We start from the raw sequence: 25,851 nt of genomic DNA, 5'->3' as shown, positions 1-25,851 counted from the left end.
AGACAATAAACCTTTGATGGGAATCTCAGGATATGTGCAATTGCTGACAACCAATTTTTGGATATATAAAAGAGTGTTAAGACGAATGTGATTTATAGTTTATCAATACACTCACAATGCAAGCAATGGTATGTAATTAGTGGTTTGTGTTTTAAAAAATGTGGTGTTAAAGTTTTGTTGGTATACAAAAAATTCCTAAATTTACAACTCAAAATATACAGTGTGCTCACAATAAAATATATGTTGTTAACAATTTGATTTCTAAAAGATTAATAATAATTTTTTTAAAATAATTCTATTTATCTGATAGAGATTTAATCACTGCAATATTTTTTATAACTGTTCAATAGATCTTGCAGGCTTAATATCAACTTATAGCTTTTTTCACTCCTATGTGTGACTAAAAATAGTTACTAAGATTATTGTACATATATCATTTTTATTTTAGCGGGATTCTTTTTCAATTGGACTTAATTTTAACATTTTAGTTATACTTCTCCTGTTCATTATCCTGTAAGGTTTATTAGTTTCTATTTTAGAACCCCTTTGGTCTTCATGTTTTTTCAATATTCCCCCCAATATTTTCTTACCCTATTTTTCAATAAATTTTAGTTTTTTTAATATTTATGTTTTGCTGGCAGACATTCATAATGCTATTGTAATAATGCCTTCTTTCGAAGGGTGAACATTATGACTGTCGTAAAATGAGGCCCCTTTCTGACACTTTTTTAGGTCTTGTGATGGTATAGTACATAAACTTTTGTTTTATTATTATTTTAAAAATACAACGTGATATTGAACTCTTTCCTCTATGTTCAGTAAATAATATGATTCGCTATAGATTATGGAAATCAAGAAAACTTCAAAGAAGTTGTCTCAAAGTTAGAGGTTTCTTTGTATAGCTATAATTAATAACTTTTATAATTAATTTTCTATCCCTGCGTTTTTACTTTTCTTAAACCCTTCAGTAGTCGCTAAGAATTTTTGAAATTAGTAGTCTCGCGCGGTCGAAACGACCGTTCGGTCTTTTACTTCTTAGTTTGTGTTAATAAAAAGTATTTGGAACCAGTTTAAGTAAAACACGATTTAGTTAAGGTTTAATAAGTAGAGTAACGTATTACAAAATAATATAAAAAGTAAACTAATGTTAAAAACACTGGACAGAACATTCAAAAAAAACTATTTTCTAATCCGATAAAAAAGGAAACTTTTAGTTAATCCGAATAAGTTCAGTTTGGGACTCTGCGCATACTGCACGTGTATGTTCTCTGCATAAAAACTTTTTACATTTACAGCAGGAAACAGTCGTTTTCCGGTTCTTTTTGCGGTCGCAAAAGTAGCATCTACCATGTACTCCTTCATTCGTTGGAGTGTCCGGTCTGTGTTAGAAATATTACATATGGCCTTAATACGTAACTTCAGATCTCGATTTAAATTGTCTACTGTTGCTCGGACCCGTAGATGTTCATCCATAAGAGGAAATGCTAAATGCTTCAAAAATTTTTCTTCTATAGCATTTTATTATCAGCAAGGTTGTTACTTGCATGAATCACTAGAGATTTAATGCCTGCGATATTTAGTATGGTGTTTAAAAATTACCATGGGCCAACGTTTTATTTTTCGCGAAACATCATAAGAGGAACATAGCTGATCAACGACGTCAACCCCGCCTTATGTTTTGTTATAAAATGTCAGAATTTCTGGTTTATAATGTTTTAAATGTTTCTCTATCTATAGCGTCCTGTAGACTATATCATCATGTAGACTTGAAACAAGCAGTACAACTTTCTTCTTTTTGGGGATATACGACATTAATGTACATGTATCGCTAAAGGCGAACATACTTGATTTTTAGAGGACGAGATCCTTGAAGTAATTCAGGGGGGCAGTTCCCTTTTATTCGTTCTAATGGTCCCCACAACAGTCAATTTAAATTCTTTTTTTAAAACATCTATTAGAGGAATGCTAATGAACCAATTATCTAGAGTAATGTTGTGCCCAAAATCCTTTATTGGCTCATACATTCTTTTTTACAACTTCTTTCGGAGAATTGTCTACAGTAAATGGGCCATCTGGTTGACGACCCACATAAACCTTCATATTTATGGTATAATACATTTCAGCATCACATAAACTAAAATTTTTGAGCCCATACTTTGAGGGTTTGCATGGAATATATTGTATCCAAGGGCAATTCCTTTAAAAATCCAGGAAGCATTTCATTGTATGTTAAATTTTGCGAAGAGTTATATAACCCGATTTACACTTTTCTACGAATTTGTCAAAAAATACTCGGATGGCGGCAATCTTATCCAATCTCCTACGTTCTTCACAATCGACCTTATCATCAAATCTAATGAATCTTAGAAGAAACCAAAATCGGGATAAGGACATAACTAGTCTAAATATTTCGATACCTTCGCCATTAGTTTGCCAGATTTCTGTATTCAGGTGTTGGGCTTTACATGTCCCTGCCAAATATAAAAGGCCTATAAGAGCGTTAATTTCAGGTGGGTTTGTAAGCTTTGCATCCCTCTCCCTAGAGGACATTGCTTGCTATACTTTCAATGTATTTATTAGTGGATTCTACAATTATGTAAATCATGTCCTCATCAATGAAATAACTCCATATTTCATAAATGTCTTTTAACTTTTTCGTAAATCTGTTAGGCCCAGGTGATTGTTTATACTAAATTAGGCATTTGCTCATACAAACCCTTTTGTTTTTTTCTTTAATGCTTTCTCTACACTGTACCATCTTTTCCCCTAAAAATACTTTCTTCTTATACATTATTCAGTTAAAACTTCTCCTACTTCCTCTAAATCCTGTTCTTGTTAGCTTTCCAAATCTTCCGACCTCTCATCAATAACTTCCGAATTTACTTCATTCTCGTCATCGTCGTCGTCATAATATTCTATATCAAGCGGTTCTTCTTCCATGAGGGCTTGAGTCCTCCTTTGTTGCTTCTCATAGTCCATTCTAAAAATAAAGCCAAACAAGTTATATATAAAAGTTTTCTGTAGCTTAAAATTTTAAAAAAATAGGTATTGGATTCTCAATAATAGAACAAAGAAAATTATGAAATATCGTAATAGTAATCTGCTGCAAAGTAATTTAAAATTTGATGACTAATTACATAGTAAAAGAAAGAGAGGTATATTCAAAAGGTTACTAAACAATAAGACAAAAGTATAATAGTATATTATTTAAAAAAAAAACTAGCGTTTATACATACCTTAAGGTGATAAGAAACACAATAAAACGATTTATAAAACTTTTTAGCTGACTAGACGAGCGCGGAGAATTATGACCTTTGCGCTGTAACTCCTAATCAACAAACCTCCTGCTACTCTGATTCAGTACTGAGGCCCCTTGTATCGAATGAGTTAGCTACTGAAGGCCGTGGTTGAGAAATGTAATTTTTTTTTCCGAAATATTAGCAATTTTTAATACGTGCGGTTTTTTTTTGACCATGTGGCGACTAGTTAAGGGTTAAATATTTTTATGAAACAAAGTTAAAAAAAAAACAATAAAAAAGCAACATTTTAGTATTGAATTGAGACAACATATTATGTTAAAATATATAATATTTAATTTGGTAGAAAACCTTTTAACATTTCTTCTAGACAAGCCAAATTTAACAAATAAGTTTATTTAGATGCCACTGTTACAAAGTAAGGATTTGTGTCACAAAGTAGTCTCCCTTTACGGTACTTGTATTTTGTTTAGAGCAGCTCTAGAAAGTTGATATGTAAAATACGTAAACCATTCTCTGACATTACGGAACCCAAGACATCCATCTTGCCCGCGCCAACGCTATGTTTTCGTCTAATCTTTCCTTACATGATAACTTGCAGAAACTATTATTCTGTTCCTCGTATCACTTTGCCCAGACATTCAAATTTTCATATCCTGTACTTTATTGTACAATTTGTTTATTTTTCTCTCTTCCTATTGTCCATTCCATTGCGAAAACCGAAATGGGTGTTGCTTATAAACTTTTCTACATACATGATGAGTTTTTAGTGGGAATTGGTTGATAATTCCATTTTAATACATAATATCCAAAAAAGTTTTTTTATATAAAATTGTAGGCAATGCTAATCTCCAGTTTTGGAAAATATGTCAAATCCTACAGGTTAATTAATCACTACTTGGTAAATCAAATATTCCTAATCTTTTTTCTTAAATGGGACACCGCTGTATATTTTCTCATATTTAAATTCAGCTCATATTATTTGTTTTTATTATATTATGTTAATGTTTTTATTATATGCTAATGCTAGAAGTTTTTACTGTACTATACAGAATATTTATCGAGTTTTATTTATATTTTATACAACTTTATTTTGATATTGCTATAAAATAAACACCCTGTATATAAAGAAGGAATACAAAAATATTTATTGAAAGTCCACAAGCAAATGTATTTTCTGGTTTTAGCAAATGCAGGCGCTGAATTTGAAAAAGTTACTGCTTTGTTCAATAGCAAAAATGTCAAAGTTGTTACTAAAACCAGGTATTATACCTATAGTTTTGTTTTACGAAAATGGTTTGACTGCTTAATGGTTACCTGAGTTGATCCTATTGTGTATACAAGAGTCTCTCAATAAACTACCGAAGTATCATAGGGTCGCACTTCAGAAAGTTTGTTATTTAATATATTTCATTGGTAGCTGTGTAATACACGATTATAAAAATTTATTTAATTATTTCATATGGTATTTTCAGGTTGTTCAAGTGAATATACTTGATAATTGAACATTTTTAACATGAAGAAAGTAGTTTTTTTGTTCTACGTAAATAATTAGTAGTATATGGATCTAAATTCAGAAAGGTATTTTCCTTCATACTTTTTACAGGCTTAGGACTGTCAGCAAAAAACTGGCGTGTTTAAAAGTTTTTGCTCTTCCTAATCGGATATCGTTAAAAATGTACAGTAATAATAGTTCTATTTACAGTATATACATACAAACGAATACATAATGTACAAAAAATAGATGAATTGAAAAAAAAAATATAGAAAAATCTATACAAGTTAATATTTACAAAAAAAAAAATACCCAAAATAACCAAAATATATTTATGAATTCCTAAATACCTAATTCTGTTTCGCTGTCGCTATCCTCTTCAAGATTAATAACAATTTGTTTAATTATGTGATTCAAAGTAACATATGAATTTTCTACGTTCATTACATAGCGTACTGAATTTTTCCAACTTTCTGGGGAGATATCATCAACACATTCCTTATTAATTCGACTACACTACCACTTAAAGTCGGAGAAGAACATTTTTGTCACCTAACATTTGACTATAGTTGGTGGCACATATGCTCTTTGGGATTAAATCAAACAATAGTAGGGCGGAAGCCGTAACACTGTTATGTCCCATGTCCTCGTCCAATGCGTCATAAACATATACTTTTTTAATAGAAAATGATTTTTAACACTTCTAACAGTTCATTTTTTAAATAACTTTCTCAAAATATATATTGTCCTTCTAACAGGTAGTTTTGAATTTCAATTTTTCGTGTTATTTGCACTTGGAGACTTATGTAATTGACGGACTGTGGTAACTTGCATTGTCCATTACTATCACTAATTTGAGGAAGGTTAGGTATAAGACAATTCTTAAACCATTGCTCAAAAAGCACTGAAGTTGTATCCTCATGGGTAGTTCACGCAGGAGTCTTTAATGTTCTTTGCAGAAAAGCCATAAGGCATTTGGGACCCAACAATGATCCTGCATGTAAAATTGTTATTCTTTTCCCTTTGTTTGACGTAGCTTTTGTTTGACACCTGTTGGAAGAATCGGACCATCCTTTGGATGGTGTTTCATGAGTGTCAAACCATGTCTCGTCCAGATAAATTATTGGTCGATCTTCTGTGCGGTACTTTCTTATGAAAATTATATATACAGTACGCTACTTTTGTAAACGATGGGACTCCATAAGCACTTGCCTTTTGTCAATTGTACAGATATCTGAAGCCCATTTTAGACAAAATCCTCCCAAAGACTAATGCGGCTACAGTTTATATTTGTGTATCATCATTACTAAGCCGTTATTTTTAAAGCATCTAATTTAGATATCCGTTGCTTTTCGTACATTGTGTAATTTTTCATCTTATTAAGTCCTTATCACTTTCGTCAATACATTTGGTATAGAAGCGGCATCCTTACGCTTCCTTCTTAACTTAATGGGATTTGATGTAATTCTTTTCACTGTGGTTAGAGGTATTTTCGTTAAATCAGATATTTCCACTGGCAGCAGTATTAGCAGTAAGTCCTCTTGTAAGTAAAGAAACTATATATTGTTTTTACAATTTCCTCTAGCGCCAGCAGATAAATGCTTTTTCTTTGCTGGAACACTGGTAGAAGCACCATCAATGTTTTTCCCACGGACGCCACATAATGTTGTTTTATAGGTATAATTAGGTATAACACTGGTAACACTTGTAACACTTTCAACTAAATGAAACAAAATGTATATTTAAAAATTTCTCATCGGGTTTTATATACTTTTACAAATTATACAGAATAGAGGGAACCTGTATAATTATTCCAGGGAATACTTAACGATCAACAAATTTATTGTGGTCATTAAAGATCAACCATTGATAGTGAAACTCACTGTTAAAATGTTTACAACTTTATGAAATAAAATATATTCTAATCGTTTTTATAATTTTTATACGTTTTTTTAATCGTTTTATATTACCAGGAATTTATTATACAAACAAGATAACGACACTCCACAGTAGCTTCAATTTTACCTGAATACTTACCTGCTTAACTAATGTTGACTAAGCTGGGGTACTTTCGGTCGGTGTTTTATTGCAATAGTTTGAGCACTTAACCATTTTTCGTGAAATAAACTATACACCACTAAGTCCTTGATTGTTGAAGGCCTACTTGTAGAGTTTTTGCAGTATTATATTTTTAAGATGGTGCGTATTTTGTAGTGATAATTTGTTCGTCAACAGCTAGATGATCCTCCTTGGGAACGAATAAAGGGCGTTGGTTTATTATTGTCAAATAGAGGTCAAATTTTAAACAGTTTTACAGCTTTAGAAGGATTTATTAATTGTTTTTACATTGGGGTTTGGTTTTCGTTTACCAGGATTTGGTCTGTTTATTTTAAATTTCAAAAATTTAATCAATTCAATTTCAAAAGCCTATTGAGTTAGTGAAAAGATCTTGTATCCAGTATACCTGTCTCTTCTGGGCCTTCTTGGCACTCTCTAGTACGTAATGTCTCTTTATATTTGAAAATCCTGCTCTTAATAAATTTGACAGTTTCGTTTATACTACAAGTAGCAATGTAATTTCTTTTTAGTGATTACAGTTAGTGACATTTCCTTTTTTTTAATATTGGAATCAATATTGCCTCCGACTAATTTGTAAGCATCTTGTATCTTTTCCTATTCTCATATTTTCATTACGAAGTTATGCAATGCTTCTGAAGGTCTGGACCTTCCTCGTTATAAGTTCGTTTACAATTTCTTTTACAGCTACACTTCTGTTATTTTTAAGATCGTTAATAACTTATTTTAGTTCCACTTTTTCCAATACGTAAACTGTTATAAACTGTAAAGTTTGAAGATTTTCGAAAGATTTTGAAGCAGTGGATTCAATTAATAATCTTCGTTTTAAATATAATAAAAAAAGGATAAGGCAGGCATATTAAGAAGTTAAGTTAGAGGTAAAGACTGATAATATCTTCAAATATTATTCAAGAATTAATATTTTTACGAATAATTTATTAACAATTAATATTTTTACATGAATTGGAATAATATATAAATAAGTACTAATTTTAACAGTTGATAATTATTATTTTCGCACACACAATTCTTGATATAAAATTTATAGAACCTTTTTTAACACCTATGTATGCAGAATATTATTATTATACCTCGGTATATCATAGTTAGTACTTAAAGTTATTAAAAAAAATAAAAAAAGTATTTGACCCCGACGTGATTTTGAACACGCAACCTTCTGATCTGGAGTCAGACGCGCTACCGTTGCGCCACGGAAGTCGTTGTCAGATATTGTTTACAAAGTGTATAAAACCGTGTTTTAGCTTGAAATTTCTCCAGTTGTCATATACATGGAATAATGTTCTCAAAAATAATAAAGTCATTAGCAAGACAAAGTCCACTAAATAGATTAATTAGGTATATATGATTAATAACTAATACCATTCGACAATTTTAAGGTAGATTAATCTTGCCGCTTAGAATATTGCAATTGTCATGTTTTAATAATAACCTCTTCTCTATACCTAGGTAAAATCTAATCAAGTAATCATAATCAATTTTAATTATTTATTTCTCTTAAATTCTGGATCATATACAAAGTATCCTTTAATATATCTAAAGTTAAGTCGCCCTTAGCCAAAACCATTATAGTAACTGCATAACAACTTTTTAAGATTTAATAATAAGTAAGTCACAGTCAAAGAAAGTCAAATCAGGTGAATAGTCAGTAAGTTCTTCTATTAATAATTCATACTGCAAGCATCAAGTGTCTAATTTTTTTCATTATTAAAAACTTTTGTAAGTGCGTGCATTGCTTTCTAAAAACACATTTTTTTCTGTAACAAACAGGCTTCTCGAATGGTTTGAAGTTTGAACAAGCATATCTTTTGACCCTTAAGCTTTTATACTTTTTGTACAGTTTTGTACTTTTTCTTCTGAGATGTCAATAGTCTTAGCCATTATCAGGACCTATACCATATTATGTTCAATGGACACTGAGAACCTGGGGGAATCTCAAAATATACCCCCCAATGCCGGTAGTTTTCTTATAGGGCTAAAACCTGTAACACCAGAAATCACTACAAATGAAGAAATAAAAAATATAAATGTACAGGAAGTTCGTAAAATACTTGAATAGCTGCAGAGCGGAAAAGCAGCAGGTAAAGATGGGATACCAAACGAATTACTAAAATATCTGGAGCAGCGAGGTGACAGAAAAATTAACAACATTAATTAATAAAATTGTAAAAACACAATAAAATACCGGAAAGAATGGGAAAACGAGCGAACTAATTTTTCCATTCACAAAAGGAAGTTTATACAGATGTAAAAAATAACCTAAAACTTACAACTAAACTTTTATAAGTACTAATAAATCAGGGGATGAAGGGAAGTTTAGCAGATGAACAACAGGGGTTTCGTAATGGAAGATCGTGTACAAATGCCAGTATTCGTTATAAAGCAAATTAACTGAGAGATCACTAGAGGATAATAGACCAGCATTTATGTGTCTGATTGACCTAAAAAAAGCGTTTGACAGAGTAAGACTCAAAGATGTAATCCATCTTGTGTATAATTAAAAAGGTTTCTAAATATTATAGAAACTATCAAAAACATCTACCAAAACAATAAAATGGAAGTCAGAATAGATGGACAACTTACAGAACCTGCAGCGGAATAAGACAAGGGGACTTATTGAGCCCCATGCTCTTTAAATTAATCATGGATAAGATCATCAAAAGTATTAATAAAGGAAGAGGATACAGAATAGGAAACAAATAAAAAAAAATACTCTGTTACGCAGACGACGCAATATTGATAGCCCAAGATGAAGTTAGTCTGCAAAGACTGGTCCACGGATTTAACATAAGAGCAAAAGAATTTAATATGACAATCTCATCTCAGAAAATTAAAACAATAGTGGTCAGTAAAGAACCAACCAGATGTAAAATAGAAATTGATGGCAACAGTATTGAACAAGTGATGAAATAAAATACCTGGAAATTACACTGTTTAGCTATGGAGACCTACACAGGGAAGTGAAAGATCAAGTACAAAACAAAAATAGACTGACAGGATGCCTTAATAGCACTATATGCGAAACGGACACATTAACACTGAGACGAAGTCAAGAATTTATAAAGCCAGTGTGTAAGACCAATAATGACACATACCTCAGAAACAAGCCCGACACAGCCACAACGCAAAGACTACTGGAAACTGCAGAGATGAGAGTACTGATAAGAATCACAGGAAATACGCGGAAAGATCGAAAACAAAAGTGAAGACATTAGAAGTTAAGGATCACTCGAAGAGTGGGTGGGTTTTTCGGACAAAAAGTGGAAAGAAAAAAGACAAAGAATTTGTCTACTGCATCTATTCATTGAAGACGTTTTGCTTTCTAATCAGAAAGCATCATCAGTTTATCTAAAAAGAACAATATGAAAAAACCAAACATCGATAGAAAAGTTATTATAAGTGTGTTACCTCAAAAAGACATGTAGCAGTAAATGATATTAAATATGTAAAGAAGCTTACGACAATGGACATTATAAGATTATGTTGTATACACAATTAATTGAAACTAAATCGAGTTTACAAATTAACTCAAACTTAGCACAGCAAAAGACCATGTGGTAATTGTACATGTATATAAAAATTATGTAGAAATGCTAAAGCAAAAACCATTAATTTGCAGAGAACTAACAAGATCATAAGATTTACGTCGAACAGTATATTATTAGTTTAAATTTAATTTTAACTTAAGGTAACATTATTAAATTGATTCAGATTGAAATATAGTAATGTTAAATTAACTAATAATTATATATATATATATATATATATATATAAATATATATATATATATATATAAATTTTAATTTATTTAATTAATTGTATAATAAATTAAGGTATTAATTTATTAGTAAACTGGATAATGCAAAGTTTTTACAGACATTCTGGATTTTATGCGTGGTCATTGTCGCAGTCAGTTGTCAGTATCCACAAAGGCCTGATCCAAAATATGGTAAATTTCCAAACTACAGAGAATCAAAAATCGTTAAACATGAGAGCAATATAGGATTACCCAACTACAATTTTTCGTAAGTATTTGATAATATTTATTGCACATGATAGGTGATTCGTTTAACTATTCGCTATAGGATTTACTTCTCCAATTATTTTGAAATTTGAAGGATGCTTTTTTCCCTCCGGTAAGCTTCTCTCTCTCCTTTTCTCTAGTCGTTTCCTCATTACTAAGGGTCGTGATTTCACATTAAGAAAAACCTATTAACACAAATACCAGAATAAGTATCTCCTATCAGCTTATATGATGGGCTGCTCTTATGGATTTAGAGAGTGTTTTATCAAACACTCTCTAAACTTTGTTTGTAAAATGGTAGTGAGTATGAAAAATATTTAAAAAAAATATCGTTTTTTTTTAAACAGTTTTAACAAGTTTATAACAAGTTTATATAAATATTTTCATGAAATCTGCTTTCATAAAAGTCGTTTGTGTAGAAAAGTATGCCTTATTCAGTAAACTAGAGTTCATATTAGAGAGAGGATTGTCTTTTAGAAAAATGTTAAATTGTCCACTACAGCAACATCGGCATCACATAACAAGTTTTTGTTTAAGGTATACAAAACATACATAAATAGCTAGCCAATAAAAAAACAGATAGACACTATTAAGTTTCAATAGTACAGTGTGTGTAATGTACACAATAGTACATTATCCGTGTGCGGATTATCCGTGCAACTTAACATTGAATTGACGTTTTATCAGAATGACTTCAACGCAAATTACTACGCCATGGGAAAGGCGCATAATGTAATATCCATAGCGTCAGTGCTCGGGGAATCCCTGGAAACCGGTAGCTTATAATATATTATAAAGAGAAGTTTTTTAACGATTGAACAAAAACTAGAGATTTTAAATAGAAGTGAAAAGGGTGAAAGTATCATATCATTATCACGGAGCTACGAAGTTGGTAAGTAAACAATACGCGATATTAATAGAATCAAATTGAAACTATAAAATCTTATATCTCAATCTGACTCTTTTAAACACATATCTGCACGGAAATCGTTGAAAGGATCAACTTTTCATTAACTCGATGAAGCGCTTTCCAAGTGGATTCTGCAGATAAGATCTGAGGGCGTACCAATTTTGGGACCAATGTGTGCTAAGCAAGCGGAGATTTTTCACAAAAGATTGAAAATCAAAGAACCTTTTAATGCACCAGTGGTTAGTTACACCGATTCAAAAAACGTCACGGAATTCGTGAGCTTACCATCCAAGGCGAAAAGCTCAGTGCCGACGGAGAAGCAATGGTGGAATTTTGCTATGAGCTGGAGACCATAATTACAGAAAATAATTTACAACTTTCTCAAATTTATAACGCTGACGAAACAGCATTATACTGGCGCGCAATACCTACAAAAACTTTAGTTGCAGGTAATGAGATGAGTGCACCTAGGCATAAAAAAAGTAAAGACAGGATAACCGTGTTGTGTTGTGCCAATGTGTCTAGCAGCCATGCTGAAGCTGACTGTGATTGGAAAGTCAAAAAATCCTCGCGCTTTGAAAAATATGAAACGACAGAATCTCCCAGTTCACTATTATAACCAGAAGGTTGCCTGGATAACTTGTGACATTTTCAAAGATTGTTTTCATGAAAAGTTCATTCCTAAAGTAAAGTTATATTTGAAGAAAGAAAAATGACCACAAAAGGCGGTTCTTCTTCTGGATAATGCTGGTGCTCATCTCAATGAGGCGACCCTAAGATCTGACTATGGAAATTTCTTTGTTCTTTTTTTTCAGCCAATATTACATCCATTGCTCAACCAATGGATCAAGGTGTTATTGAGACAATGAAACGACTCTACCGAAAAGAATTTATAATGAACTTGTTGGATGAAGTTCATCTGATGAAGTTATGGAAATCGTTTACCATAAAAGATCCAATTTTTACAGTGGCAAATGCATAGAATGGAGTGAAAGAGACCACTATCAAAGAGCTTTTTACAAAATAATGACGCTAGAGGAAGATGAAAGTATAATGGAATATAATGATAAAGACACTACCATGACTGAACTAACTGAACTATTGCACAACGCCGATGTGTTTGAAGAAATTGATGAAACCGAGGTTGACAGATGATAAAAATGAGTCAGGCTATCAGCTCCTCAGCAACGACGAAATTGTCAAACTGGTTTTCCATCAGCCTGGTACGTCACAACCTGATGCATTCGAAAATGAGAGTCAAGATGAAGACAATGATGGAACGTTATTAATCAATAGAATAACTAACCAAAAGGCTGAGGAAGATGTCAATGTTGTAATAGACTATTTTGAGCAACAAGAATCTTCAGACTTTGTCGATATTTTAAATTTGCGTTAAATACGTCAGAAAATTATAAAAAATTGAAAACTAATAACACAGGCCATATTGACTGATTTTTTTTAAAAGCATAGCCACCTAAAATATATAATACCTTTATGTAGTTTTTATTTTTATTATTTAATATAAAAATTTATTTCGGTAGAAATCTGTGTTTTGTTCTGTTATGTATGTTTTTATGTACTATAAAAGTTAGTTCGAACTTATGAGTTTGATTTTTTCTGTTATCTTTTTATGATAGGTATATAAATATGCATGTCTGTACAATGTACATATACATTAGAAAAAATGTTCGGATTATCCGTGCCAGCGCCCGGTCCATGAAGCACGGATAATCGGGGTTCTACTGTACTTCTAAAATTTCTTTATATTTTTATAGTTTTGACACACCGCGAAAATCTTTTCCGAAATATCAACATATTTTAATTACAAGTTTGGCATATTTTTATCACATCTAATAGTTTAACAGTTTTATTATGTGTTTAAAATAAGCGTATATTTTTTATTTTACAGGTACGAAACCAGTGATGGATCACAAAGACAGGAAGAAGCAGAGATAAAAAACGCTGGTAATGAAAAAGAGTCGTTAGTAGTGCATGGTTCTTATACTTATGTAGGAACCGATGGAGTTACTTACAAAGTTACTTATGTAGCCGATGAAAATGGATATCGTGCTTCTGGAGAGCATCTTCCTAAATCCAACTAACATATTTAACGATTTTTTTAGAATAATCAAGGTACAATCTCTTATAGGCGATAGATTTGTCCAGGCGATATCCTGGACTATAATCATCGTATTTATTAACAATGAAATTTACACTGGTGTTATATTTTTACCTTAATGGATGTTGTAACATATTATGTGGCTTTTAGATTTTTTGTTGCTCTAAACTGAATAGACTACTACTCCTCTTTTGTTTATCTAGTCTTATTTCTATTTTTTTTTGTAATTGAGTTGACTTTTTTCTGGTTTTGTTTATTCTTTGCTGTATTTTTGATAATTTTAGATATATACGGAGTTTACCAAAGTAATATATGGGAGATCCAGCTTGACTTGTTTACCTTCCACTATACGCTACGTTACAATATTGTGTTTCATATAATAAGATTCTTTATTATATGAAACACATATAGGTGTCCTTGTGTTGACCTCTGATCTTCTGAATTAGCATGTTACCTAAGTGCAAAAAGAGCTTCTCTTAACCCAAAAGCATAGCGTAAACCACACTGTCGAGGTCTTCTTGATATTTTTTTTTCTAATTAGGTATATCTATGTATAGATATTTCGGGCATAGATAATTTGGGGAAAAGTTAACAGTATGGTCAGATTGTGCAGTGTCTAACTCTCAGTTTTTTAGCATTTATTCAATGTGTTGTTCCATTGAATTAATGGAAGTAGGTAAAACCACTAACATTTTGAATGTCAGCTTTGCTTTTTATAGTTGCTTTGTCTTTTAAAAGCTAATAAGTGCTTTTAATTTTGTGTTTCAGCTAGTAATATTTATTACAGTTAGTTCGCAACTAAAAAAAAACTTTATTTATTTAATTTATTACAATTAAAACTGAATGTTTTGTTTTTTTTTTTGTTAACGAGATGGAATTAAATTATGCATATGTTTGATATAAAAAAATATTTTTCTTTAATTTTTTAATAAAATGTTTAGAACGACTTTGTCTTTTTCTTACTATATAAATAACATTGTCAAAATAACTGTCAAACTTAATGTGAATTTTGAGATTCTCCCCGATAAATATTAATTGTTGGCGGTTTTCTGAAGTAATTGTAAATTGCGCTAACTAATTATTCATTTTCTCGGAATTTGATATATTTAAATTGAATATTGGTAAATAAATAAATTTTTTATTTATCCAGTCCAATGTAAAATAAAAGTGAGCTCTAAGTGAAGAGAAAATGTTTCCAACAGGGAACGGGCCACGATCAAATGATTTTTAGTACCCTACAGTGCAGTTTTCAACTGTAATGCAGAACGAGCCTACAAATCTAATACATCCGTATTATCAAGTAAGTCAAATAAATACTCAAGATCTACCATTGTGCTCGAATCAACCAACAGGCAACCAAATGATACCTTTTGATAATTATCAACAACAATATCAGGTACAGCCAGTAGTTGCCCAGCAAACCAACTTTTCTCATTCTACATCAAACTCTCAAGCTAACTTAAACTTAAAAAACAATTCAGAAACAGAATGAATATGATTCGACGAACAGATGAAGAACATGAAGACTCTCAAAATAATAATACACCCATGCCAAACAATAAGATCAAAAAGAAAAAGGCATAAACGTCAAAATTCAAGAGAAGAAGAAGCTTTAATTACACTCTCAAATAGGTTTCAGCCACTTCCCCAGGATTTTTATGATACGAATAAAAATCCACCGATCTAAAAACCGCCTCCAATTTTTATATATGACTCTGAGATAGCGCGTATGAGAGATAATTTAGATCAAGCAGTAGAAGTAGAAACTTACTTCACTTAAGCCTTAACAAACAACACAATAAAATTTTTACCGAAGACACCTGAATCCTACAAAAAACTAATACATTACATACGAGAGGAAAATATCGTCAACATACATACCAACCTAAAGAAGACAGAGCATACAGAGCAGTTATTCGAGATCTACATCACTCTTTTCCGATAGATGAAATAAAAGCAGAAATAGAAAAAAAGGGCCATAAGGTAAGGAACGTTACAAATGTCAGACACAGATTGAGCCGTGAACCATTACCATTATTTTTTGTGGACCTCGAGCCTCAAACGAACAACAAAGAAATATTTGAACCAAAGTATATACAATATTGTAAAATGAGGGTTGAACCACCGAGAATTAAAAGAAATATACCACAATGTACACGACTCTGAGATAGCGCGTAGACTAAAACGTACTGTGCAAAACCATATAATTGCGTAATATGCGCTGGATCACACAACACAAAGGACTGCAAGAAACCAAAAAACACGCCAGTAACTTGCACTAACTGCAATGGAAACCATCCTTCTAATTACAGAGAATTTTCTGTTTATCGTGAACTACTACGTCAGATACCATGACAAATCAAAACAAATCACCACTCAAAATCCTGTCAACAATCCCAATGTAAATATACCTACCCAACATCATGCTCAAATTGCAACAGAATCAGTTATAGAGATGCTAACATTGGAAACATAAATGCAAATAACAAAAATAACAACAATGAATTAGCAGGTAATATATCAAATTTCCTAAACGAATTCAAAAATATGTTCTCTCAACTCTTAAACCAAAATAGCATGATTTTAACCATGTTAACTATAGTCATTAACAAAATAACAAAATAGCTTTCAAGTCACTATGAATTGCGTCGTGGAATGCTAATGGCATTTCAAACCATATATTAGTGATATCACTGTTTTTAAAAATGTATAATATAGACATTCCATTAATATTTGAAAGCCATGCCACACAAAGAATGGTTAGTAAGATACCTTACTATACTGTGTATTATGCAAACCATCCAGACGGAGGAGCACATGCAGGGTCTGCTGTTATTAATAGATCAAAAATTAAACACTATGCAGTCCAACCTCATATTACAAAAAAAATTCAAGCAGCAATCATTAAAATCGAAACAAACACCTCCCTTAGTGTATCATCAGTCTACAACCCACCTAGACATCAAATTTCAAGTGAAGAGTATCATGATTTCATACAAACTCTTAGATCCAAATTCATAGTAGCAGGAGAGTGGAATGCCAAACACACCACATGGGGTTCCAGATTAATCACCCTTAAAGGTCGAGCATTAATGAATATCATCCAACAAAATAACTTAAGATACTTATCTACGGGACAACCCACATACTGGCTTACGGATTTCAATAAAATTCCAGATTTGGTAGATTTTGCTCTAATAAAAGGGATATCTGACATCTACAGTGCAATAGATTCAACATCAGATCACAGTACAATAATAATAACTTTAAGTACACATATAATATGGAGAATACCACCACCCAAACTCACAACTAAAGAAACAAACTGAGTTGTTTTCCTAAATTCTGTATGTACAAAAATTAGACTAGATATTAGGATAAAAGAAAACAAAGATGTAGAGGAAGCAGTAGACTATTTAACAACAGTTTTACAAAGAACAGTATGGGAAGCAACACCACAGAGCAAAAGAAGTGTGCGAGAAAACCATAATCTACCCCTTCATATAATAGAACTGGTAGCAGAAAAAAGAAGAGCTCGACGCATATGGCAACAAACGAGAAATCCACTAAATAAAACGTACCTTAACAGGATAAGTCATAGACTAAATAAAGCATTACATGAAGAAAAAAACGACTCTTTCCAGTTTTATGTTTCGAACCTCTCACGTAAGGACCACTCTTTATGGAATGCTACAAAAAAGTTTAAACGACCGACAATAACAAATTCACCTTTAAGAAAAACAGATATGACCTAGATCCGCACAAATGCAGAAAAAACAACAGTATTCGCAGATCATCTTGCAACTGTATTCTCAGCAGGGGAATTACTTTAGAAGCTACCGAGAAAAGCAGTGGTGCTATTAACAATAATATACCACAGCATACTCCGTCTTCAATACTTTCGAATACAATGGAAATTTGCTCAAGTTACTATGATTCCGAAACCAGATAAGCCCGCAACGCAAGCAAATTCATATCGCCCTATAAGTCTACTTCCAATAATGTCAAAAGTATTAGAAAGGCTACAATTACATAAAATCGGCAAGTTGTTCCCATAAACGAAATTATACGACAACACCAATTCGGATTTATACGTGAATAGTCAACCATCCAGCAATGCCACAGAATAGTAAATATAATTAAAACAACTCTCGAAGTCTCGAACTCTCTCAACTTTCATTAAAGAATGTACGGATTCTAGGTATTTCTGCTCTATGATTTCAATAGGAGTAGTTTGGGTCAAAGCACTCTGAGATAGCGCGTCTGATTGCAATTTTGACCCCCACAAGTGTCTGAAAACAATGAAATCTCTTTAATATTCTCTGGAAGTCCATTAATCCACTGCATTAAAGCTGTACCAATTTCATTGCTGCCTCTTCTACCATTCACGCACGCATCATTTTTTGGCACGCAAAATGATAAATTGTAACACTCGCAAACAATTTTTCTGTACTTTGAATGACTCACCGGAACTCGATTATTCTCGTTACAATGGACGGTATACAAGGAAAACATTTTTCTAATAGACAATTTTTCATTTAAGTAACATCTGTGAGTATTTTTCCTACAATACTGAGACTCTATTGTAGGAAACATCTCGATGTGTTGTTTCAGAAAAGCCACATCTTCTGGTTTAATTTTATTATGAGGAGATTTTTACCTTGTCTATCTTCTGCCGTAAAAACACCATCGTTAGAATCCTTAAAGGCTTTATTAATAGGACCGTTACTAATATTAAGAGTTTTTTGAAAGAAATTCTGACAGACTCGATATTTCATTGCTTATAAGAAAGTATGCTCTGCTGCACTTTCTCTTTTTATTAATTGAAACATTTGCCAAAGGTCTCGCCGGTTCTTTTGTTTGAACCATTTTTAAAATGAATTCTTTCTGTCTTTTATGATTAGAAAGAGACCAGTACTTTTTACAAATGATGATCCTTTCCACTTCCGAAAAATTTTGACCACATTTAAATTTACAAGATTGACAGTTTGCGGGTTGTGAAATCTTTGCTGGCTTTATACCTTTTTTTGTTTTATAGGGCAAACAGTTAAACTTTTTTTTCTTCTCAATATTTTTGACCATTTAGAGGGATCAGATTTTCTACATCGAGAAGAAACTTTCTTTAGAAATGTGTGTATTGGGTGTATTCTCATCATTATTCCCAACAGAATTATTTATGTCGCTTGTTTCTTTTATATTAGTTAATTCTTCATACTGCATGGATTCATTACTACTTTCTGAGATATCAGTTTGAACCCAGTCCTTATCTTTAACGGAGTCGTCTTCTGATTCATCCTACAAATAAGTATTTATTACTTATTGTTTTTGAAAATAAATTAACAGCAGAAATGATACTTCAAATAATAGATTTCACCTAAGTCAGTGAAAACATTAATAACCCAGTAAATGATCATGAAATACGGCGATACCGTGTAATAATAAGCTATATTTTTGATAAGAATATTTTTTTCGATAATATGCTTACTTTTTGATTCATTTGCGAAAAACCGCCTGAAACCTGTGAAAATATAATATGTTCGAGTGGAAAGGATAAAATCGGCGGATGTTGCTTGGTAAAAAATATTCCTGTAATATGAGATATTTCTTTGAAACGTTGTAAGAATGCCAATATCTATGGATCAAAACCGCTACCAAACAGCAGTTATAAGCTGTAATTTTCATTGCTATCAATTATGGCTATATATATAACCATATCCATATAAACATAATATTCAACTTAGACATCATTATCATCATCATCTTGGTGCTACAGCCCTTAGAGGGACTCGACCTTCTCAAGCTTTCTACGCCATTCTATTCTGTCCCTCGCTTGCATTTTCCAGTTGCCGACTCCGATCTTCTCGGCATCTTGTGTTACCCCGTCCATCCACCTTAGCTTTGGTCTACCCCGTCTTCTCATTCCTACGGGTTGCGCTGTTAGAATCTTTTTTATCATGTTTGACTCAGGGGCCCGGGCTACATGTCCTGCCCACTGCAGGCGGTTTCGCTTAATTATAGTGGTAATATCTTTACCACCAAACGTATGCTTGTAGATATTCTGCAGTTCAAAGTTAAATCTACGCCTCCATACTCCGTTCTCACAGACCGCTCCGAATATCTTGCGTAGCACCTTTCTTTCAAAAATGGATAGAGCGGATTCATCTGTTTTCGTTAGCGTCCATGCCTCTGATCCATATGTGAGAACGGGGACTATCAGTGTTCTATACAGCCTTATACGAGTTTTTTGAGACAGACGTTTGTTAGCTAAGTACTTTGATAGACCATGATAACACCTGTTTGCAATTATTATTCGCCTTTTTATTTCCTCAGATGTGTTATTATTGGGGTTAACCGATGTCCCTAGATATATAAACTCTTTGACTGCTTCGAAGTTTTGGTTATTGGTGATTAAATTTGTGTCAACATTTCCAGCTCTTGTGTTTGTGTTAGTCGCCATGAATTTGGTTTTATTTTGATTTATCTGTAACCCCATTCGTTCTGCTGCTGCTACTAGCTCGGTTAGGATTTCCGCAGTTCTCGCCCTAGTTCTTGTTATAATGTCCACGTCATCTGCATATGCTAGAATTTGGACTGATCTATTAAATATTGTTCCCCTGCTATCTAAATTAGCGTCTCGTACAACTTTTTTTAAGGCGACATTAAAAAGCTGACACGCCAGCGCATCTCCCTGCCTTAACCCCCTATGTATTTGAAATGGGGTTGACGAGTCGTTTTGAATTTTAACTGCTGATAGCATCTTCGCCATTGTCACTTTTATCAAACATATGAGTTTTTTTGGAATTCCCAACTCATTCATAGCGTTGTAAAGACTTGGTCTTAAGACACTGTCATATGCCGCTTTAAAATAGACAAAAATATGATACATATCTATGTTAAACTCTTGCGCTTTTTCGAGGATCTGTCGTAGTGTAAAGATCTGGTTAATGGTTGAACGTCCACGCCTGAATCCCGTCTGATATTCTCCTAGAAACATTTCAGTATAAGGCTTTAATCTCTCGTGCAAAATATTTGACAATATCTTGTATGCTGTATTTAGGAGAGTAATTCCGCGGTAATTATTGCATTCCAGTTGGTTTCCCTTTTTGTGTAACGGGCAAATTAAGCCTAAGCTCCATTCTTCAGGCATTTGCTCCTCAGACCAAATTCTACAAACAATTTCTGGCATCACCTTGGTGAGCTGCTCTCCACCGTGCTTAAATAATTCTGCTGGGATGCCATCGCTACCTGTGGACCTATGGTTCCTTAGTTTTTCTATAGATATTTTCATCCACAAGGAAACAAAGTTCCTGTATTTGGCTGTATACCATATATTAAAAAATTTTGAATAAAATCCTTTATAAAAAGGTATATAAAAAACCCAATTCCTATATTTTTTCAAGAACCCAACTTTCCACCAGTGTCTAGTTTCCATTTTCCAGGTACCAAATGTTATTAAAACATAAAGGGCCTCATATAAGAATCTTTTCATCACACCACTCGACACTGTATAGTTGGTTGCCTAACTATAATCACATAATTTTCTCACCACAATTTCATTTCACATACATAATTTAAAACAATAACATTGATGGTTGATACTGTTATAATTTTATTTTATTTCAACTTTCACAATTTTAAACAACGTTGGCTTCTGTCTTAAATAGACATATACAGTTACACTGACTGCTCTGTCATAACTTCCGTCTTAACCTGCCCAGATTGTCATTTCAATCAGTTGCTTTGACAAAGTCCTCGTAGACATACCGTCTCAGGACTCGCAACTAATGTAGAGTCATATGTCGCCATGTTACCAATCCAACGGTAACTTTAACATCTTAACTGTAAATTAGACATAATGTAAATCAAATCTTATTTAATAATTTTTAAAGGGTTTTTACCCACATATTTAGTGGCTACATCCATGTATTAACTTGTAAGTATTAACCACACTTTTACATTAACCTTAGTCAAAACTTAAATCTTTTCATGTTCTTTTAAATTAAGTGGTTAAATACTATTTTAGGACACTGATGATGGAATATTTATTCCGAAAACGTTTTGTCAATGCAACATAGCCCAACTGGGTTTTTTATATACCTTTTTATAAAGGATTTTATTCAAGATATTTTCACTTCATCTACCGAGGGGGGTTCCACGAGTTCCTCATTTCGATATTCCAGCTCTATATTGTTAGTAGGTTCCCCTTCCAGCAACTCTCGAAAGTGCTCTACCCATCGCAAAAGGATATCCTCTTTGTTGGTAAGTAAGTTACCTTCCTTATCATTACAATAGTTGATTCTTGGTTTGAATTCTTTTCTAATACTATTTATTTGATGATAGAACTTTCTTGTTTCTCCTTGACTCATATGGCTTTCGAGCCGTTCTAATATGTCATTTTCCGAGTCTCGTTTCTTTTTTCGGTGTATGCGTTTTTCCTCTCTCCTTAAGTTTTTGTATCTATCTATTGTTGTTCTAGTTTTTCGTTGTTGCATGGTCCTAAATGCCTCGTTCTTCTCATCTGTTATTTTTTTGCAGTCTTGGTCGAACCAGTCGTTTCTTTCTTGGGTTCGGGATATTCATTCCCAATGTGCTTTCGGCTGCTAATTTCAGAGCCTCCTTGCAGTTGTTCCACATTTCCGTGCTTGATTGGTCGACTGCCCAGGTGTGTTCTAGGGTTTCTTTTATATGTGACTGCAACTGTTTCTCTTTGTTTTCATTTTTTAGCATATGTAAATTATATTTTACTTGTCTAGTGCCCCTTTCTTTCTTGGCATTGTAAATTCTTTGTCGTAACTTGTCCCTTACCATAAAATGGTCTGAGTCAATATTTGCGCCTCTGTAACTTTTTACGTCCATTAGGTTTGTAAAGTGCCTTCTGTCAATTATAACATGGTCAATTTGATTTGTGGTGCGCCCATTTGGTGATATCCAAGACTCTGAGATAGCGCGTTTATGATTAAAACATGTACTTCCCACAATTAAATCTTTGGAAGCTGCCATACTAATAAGCCTTAAACCATTGTCATTAGTAACGTCGTGAAGGCTGTGTTTACCAATATAATCTTGGTAGCATATCTCTTTTCCTATCTGGGCGTTCATGTCTCCAATGATTATTTTAATATCGTTTTTGGCACAGTTATCATATGCTCTTTCGAGATCTTCGTAGAATAGATCTTTAATTTCTTCGTCTTTTTCCTCGGTTGGCGCGTGCACGTTGATCAGGCATATGTTGAAAAATTTTCCTTTTATTCGAAGGATGCATAACCGATCATTTATGGCTTTAAAACCAATAATAAAATTTTTGATTTTCTTTGATACTAGGAACGCGGTTCCGAACTCATGTCGGTTCGGGTTGCAGCTGTAATATATATCATGTTCTTTTTTCTGCATAATGCCGGATCCTTTCCATCTCATCTCTTGAATGGCTGCAATGTCTATTCTATATTTTAGGAGTTGATCACTCTGAGATAGCGCGTCCGCTGTCCTATACAGCGTTCTTACATTCCAAGTACTGATCTTTAAATCATTGTCCTTAGTTCGGTGCGTGGGTCGTCGTCTTGAATTCAGTCCGGCTTTTCTATCTCGAGATTTCGTAACAATAGGTTTTTATGGGATGAGGGAGTTAGCCTCATGCCCAACCCCCTTTTCGGAGGACCATTTCTCCTTTCCTCGTCAGCCCTGACCCCACCTTCCACTGGGGTTGGTTACCCAGTCTCCAGTAGGGTTGCTCAGGTTTACCGGGGTTCACCCGTGTGATCCGGATCACACTTCTCGGAGGTGAGGATAGGAATTGAGTAGGAGAGGCTAGATGCGTTATCTGGAAGCAACGCCTTATGATGCGCATCACTACTCCATTAAAACCCCTTAACTTAGACATGCCACAAGAAAATAGTTTCAGAACATCTTAGAGTTCTTTTAGTTGATCAATATTAAGATCATACTGTATGTCCGTTGCATGATACTATAACAAACAAGATATGCTCACTTGCCATTCTAATTTTAATCGACTTTGTGCATGACGTAATAGCGAGAAAAAGCCAGGGAACTTGTGTGTAACTTATTTTAATGATGCATTATATGGCAACATTGTTTCATTACTGTAATGAATAACTTCGAAACTTAAACTGTTAAAGGTACGTACACCTCGATGCCATATCTTGCACTAAGAAGTCATAACTAGTTACTTTCTGTGAAAACCTGAAAACTTCTGGTTTGAAAATTACTAAGTAATTTGTAAAATTAATTAAAAAAATATATGAATCTTCGATTTGATTGTGTATATTACAAATAAAATAGATATTGCTATAAAACATAAATTAAATATAAAAGGCCGGTAAAATGTAAATTTTAAACATGTATCATATCAAAGGAAAAGCATGTATCATATCATTTAGACATTTATTTTACAATCTCCGTGATTTTTCTCTTGGGGATATTGTAATAAAATATTTTTATTTAGATTTAGTATTTTAAAATACATTTTACATTTAAAAAAAGTAATTATACATCTTCGCTTTTACATATTTTGCAGCTTCTATTAGGTTTTTTAAATAATTTTTAGTTATTTTTAATGTGTTGCCATTATAACTACGAAAAATATGTTCCAGTTCACTACATTTAGTTACAAATTCCAGTGTTGGTTTGAGTAAACCACCCTCAGAAACGTTGTTTACCCAAGTAAACGATTTATTGTTATCGTCCGGAATATATCCGAGTACCTCTTTTTTTTTGTAACTTAAATGCAATGAAACCGGCTAAATTTTCCAATCCATCCCATTCCAGGTCTTTTATATTCGAATTAATAAAATCTTGATGACTGTCAATTAAATCTTCAGGGTTAATTTCTGTATCACTACTAGGAAGGTTTAGTGAGGAAAAGATCTCTTCAGTGACAATTTCATAAATAATTATAATATTAGTAGTAATATTCCATTGTTTGTAAGGCAATCTCAATAGTTTTTCTTTCAAACAATTGTCAGATTCTGTTAAATGTTTTGATCATATTCTCGCGGTTTCTACATTAAATTTGTCTCGCTGAAAACACTTGAAGACACATACTTTACGCTTGTTTGTCTCTATAATAGGAAACACAAAAGAACGACACTTTGAAAAAGTTTTACTTTTTTTTATTATAATTGTTTAAACAACCCACCACTGCACAATACATTATGGCAACCAAATAATTCTAGGGTGCTTGGTAAAAAGAGTATAAGTCAAAAATGGTCAAAATATTATTTTTACCGAATAAGACTATAAAGGACTATATCTGTACCTTGGTATCAATAGAACAAGTCAATATGCAAATATAAATTAAATTAAATTATTTGGTCTTTTTAGTACAACTAGTTAAATGAACTTTTAATTTGGTAAAAACAGTTTATGTCAACTTATACTGTTTCTATACTTCAAGTTTGTGGAACTATTTTTGGCTCTTATAGTATATGTCGACATGTAGATGATTATAGTGACGAGGATAAAAACTATATGCCGGAAAGTAGTGACTCTAGCAATGCTGTTGAAGAAAAAATAAAATCTGTTCCAAATTCTAGGTCTGAAAATATAGAGAGGAGATCAAAATCAGGTAATACCAGTATTGATTTTAACATTGAAGGAGTTTATTCACGAAAAAAAAGAACGGAACGTAAAACAAATCAAAACTTTAGAATAGCTTATGTAACAGCAAAAAATAAGGTAAAATTTCACGCTGCATGAAAAAACTTGAAGCCTGTAGAAATAAATGTAATAACAAAATTTCAGAAGATATACAAAAAAAGCTATTCGATGAATATTGGTCTATGGATGATCGCAACAAACGTGTTGCATATATTGTTGGCCTTATAGACTCTGAACTACCTAAAACCACAAGAAAAAGGACTTTAGATCCGGATAAAGAAAAAGTTTGAAAAGTGACTCATGTTTTTCATTTAAAGGTGAATACTCTGAGATAGCGCG

At 32.7% G+C, this 25,851-nt stretch overlaps 1 protein-coding gene and 1 non-coding gene across 2 annotated transcripts; one reads left to right on the top strand and one right to left on the bottom strand.

Moving 5' to 3' along the window:
- Positions 1-116: 116 nt before the first annotated feature.
- On the top strand, positions 117-13,941 carry LOC140431541 (endocuticle structural glycoprotein ABD-5-like). Its single transcript, XM_072519442.1, has 3 exons — positions 117-128; positions 10,723-10,871; positions 13,690-13,941. The coding sequence occupies exons 1-3, from the start codon at positions 117-119 to the stop codon at positions 13,880-13,882; spliced, it is 354 nt and encodes a 117-aa protein (XP_072375543.1). The 3' UTR covers positions 13,883-13,941.
- Positions 7,974-8,047, bottom strand: TRNAW-CCA (transfer RNA tryptophan (anticodon CCA)). The gene has a single exon. It is a non-coding gene; the product is annotated as a tRNA-Trp (tRNA).
- Positions 13,942-25,851: the final 11,910 nt, after the last annotated feature.

Source organism: Diabrotica undecimpunctata, unplaced genomic scaffold, assembly GCF_040954645.1.
Source record: "Diabrotica undecimpunctata isolate CICGRU unplaced genomic scaffold, icDiaUnde3 ctg00001318.1, whole genome shotgun sequence".
Lineage (NCBI taxonomy): Eukaryota > Metazoa > Arthropoda > Insecta > Coleoptera > Chrysomelidae > Diabrotica > Diabrotica undecimpunctata.
The sequence above is the reverse complement of the archived record's forward strand: the minus strand, read 5'-3'. Positions and strand labels throughout refer to the sequence as shown.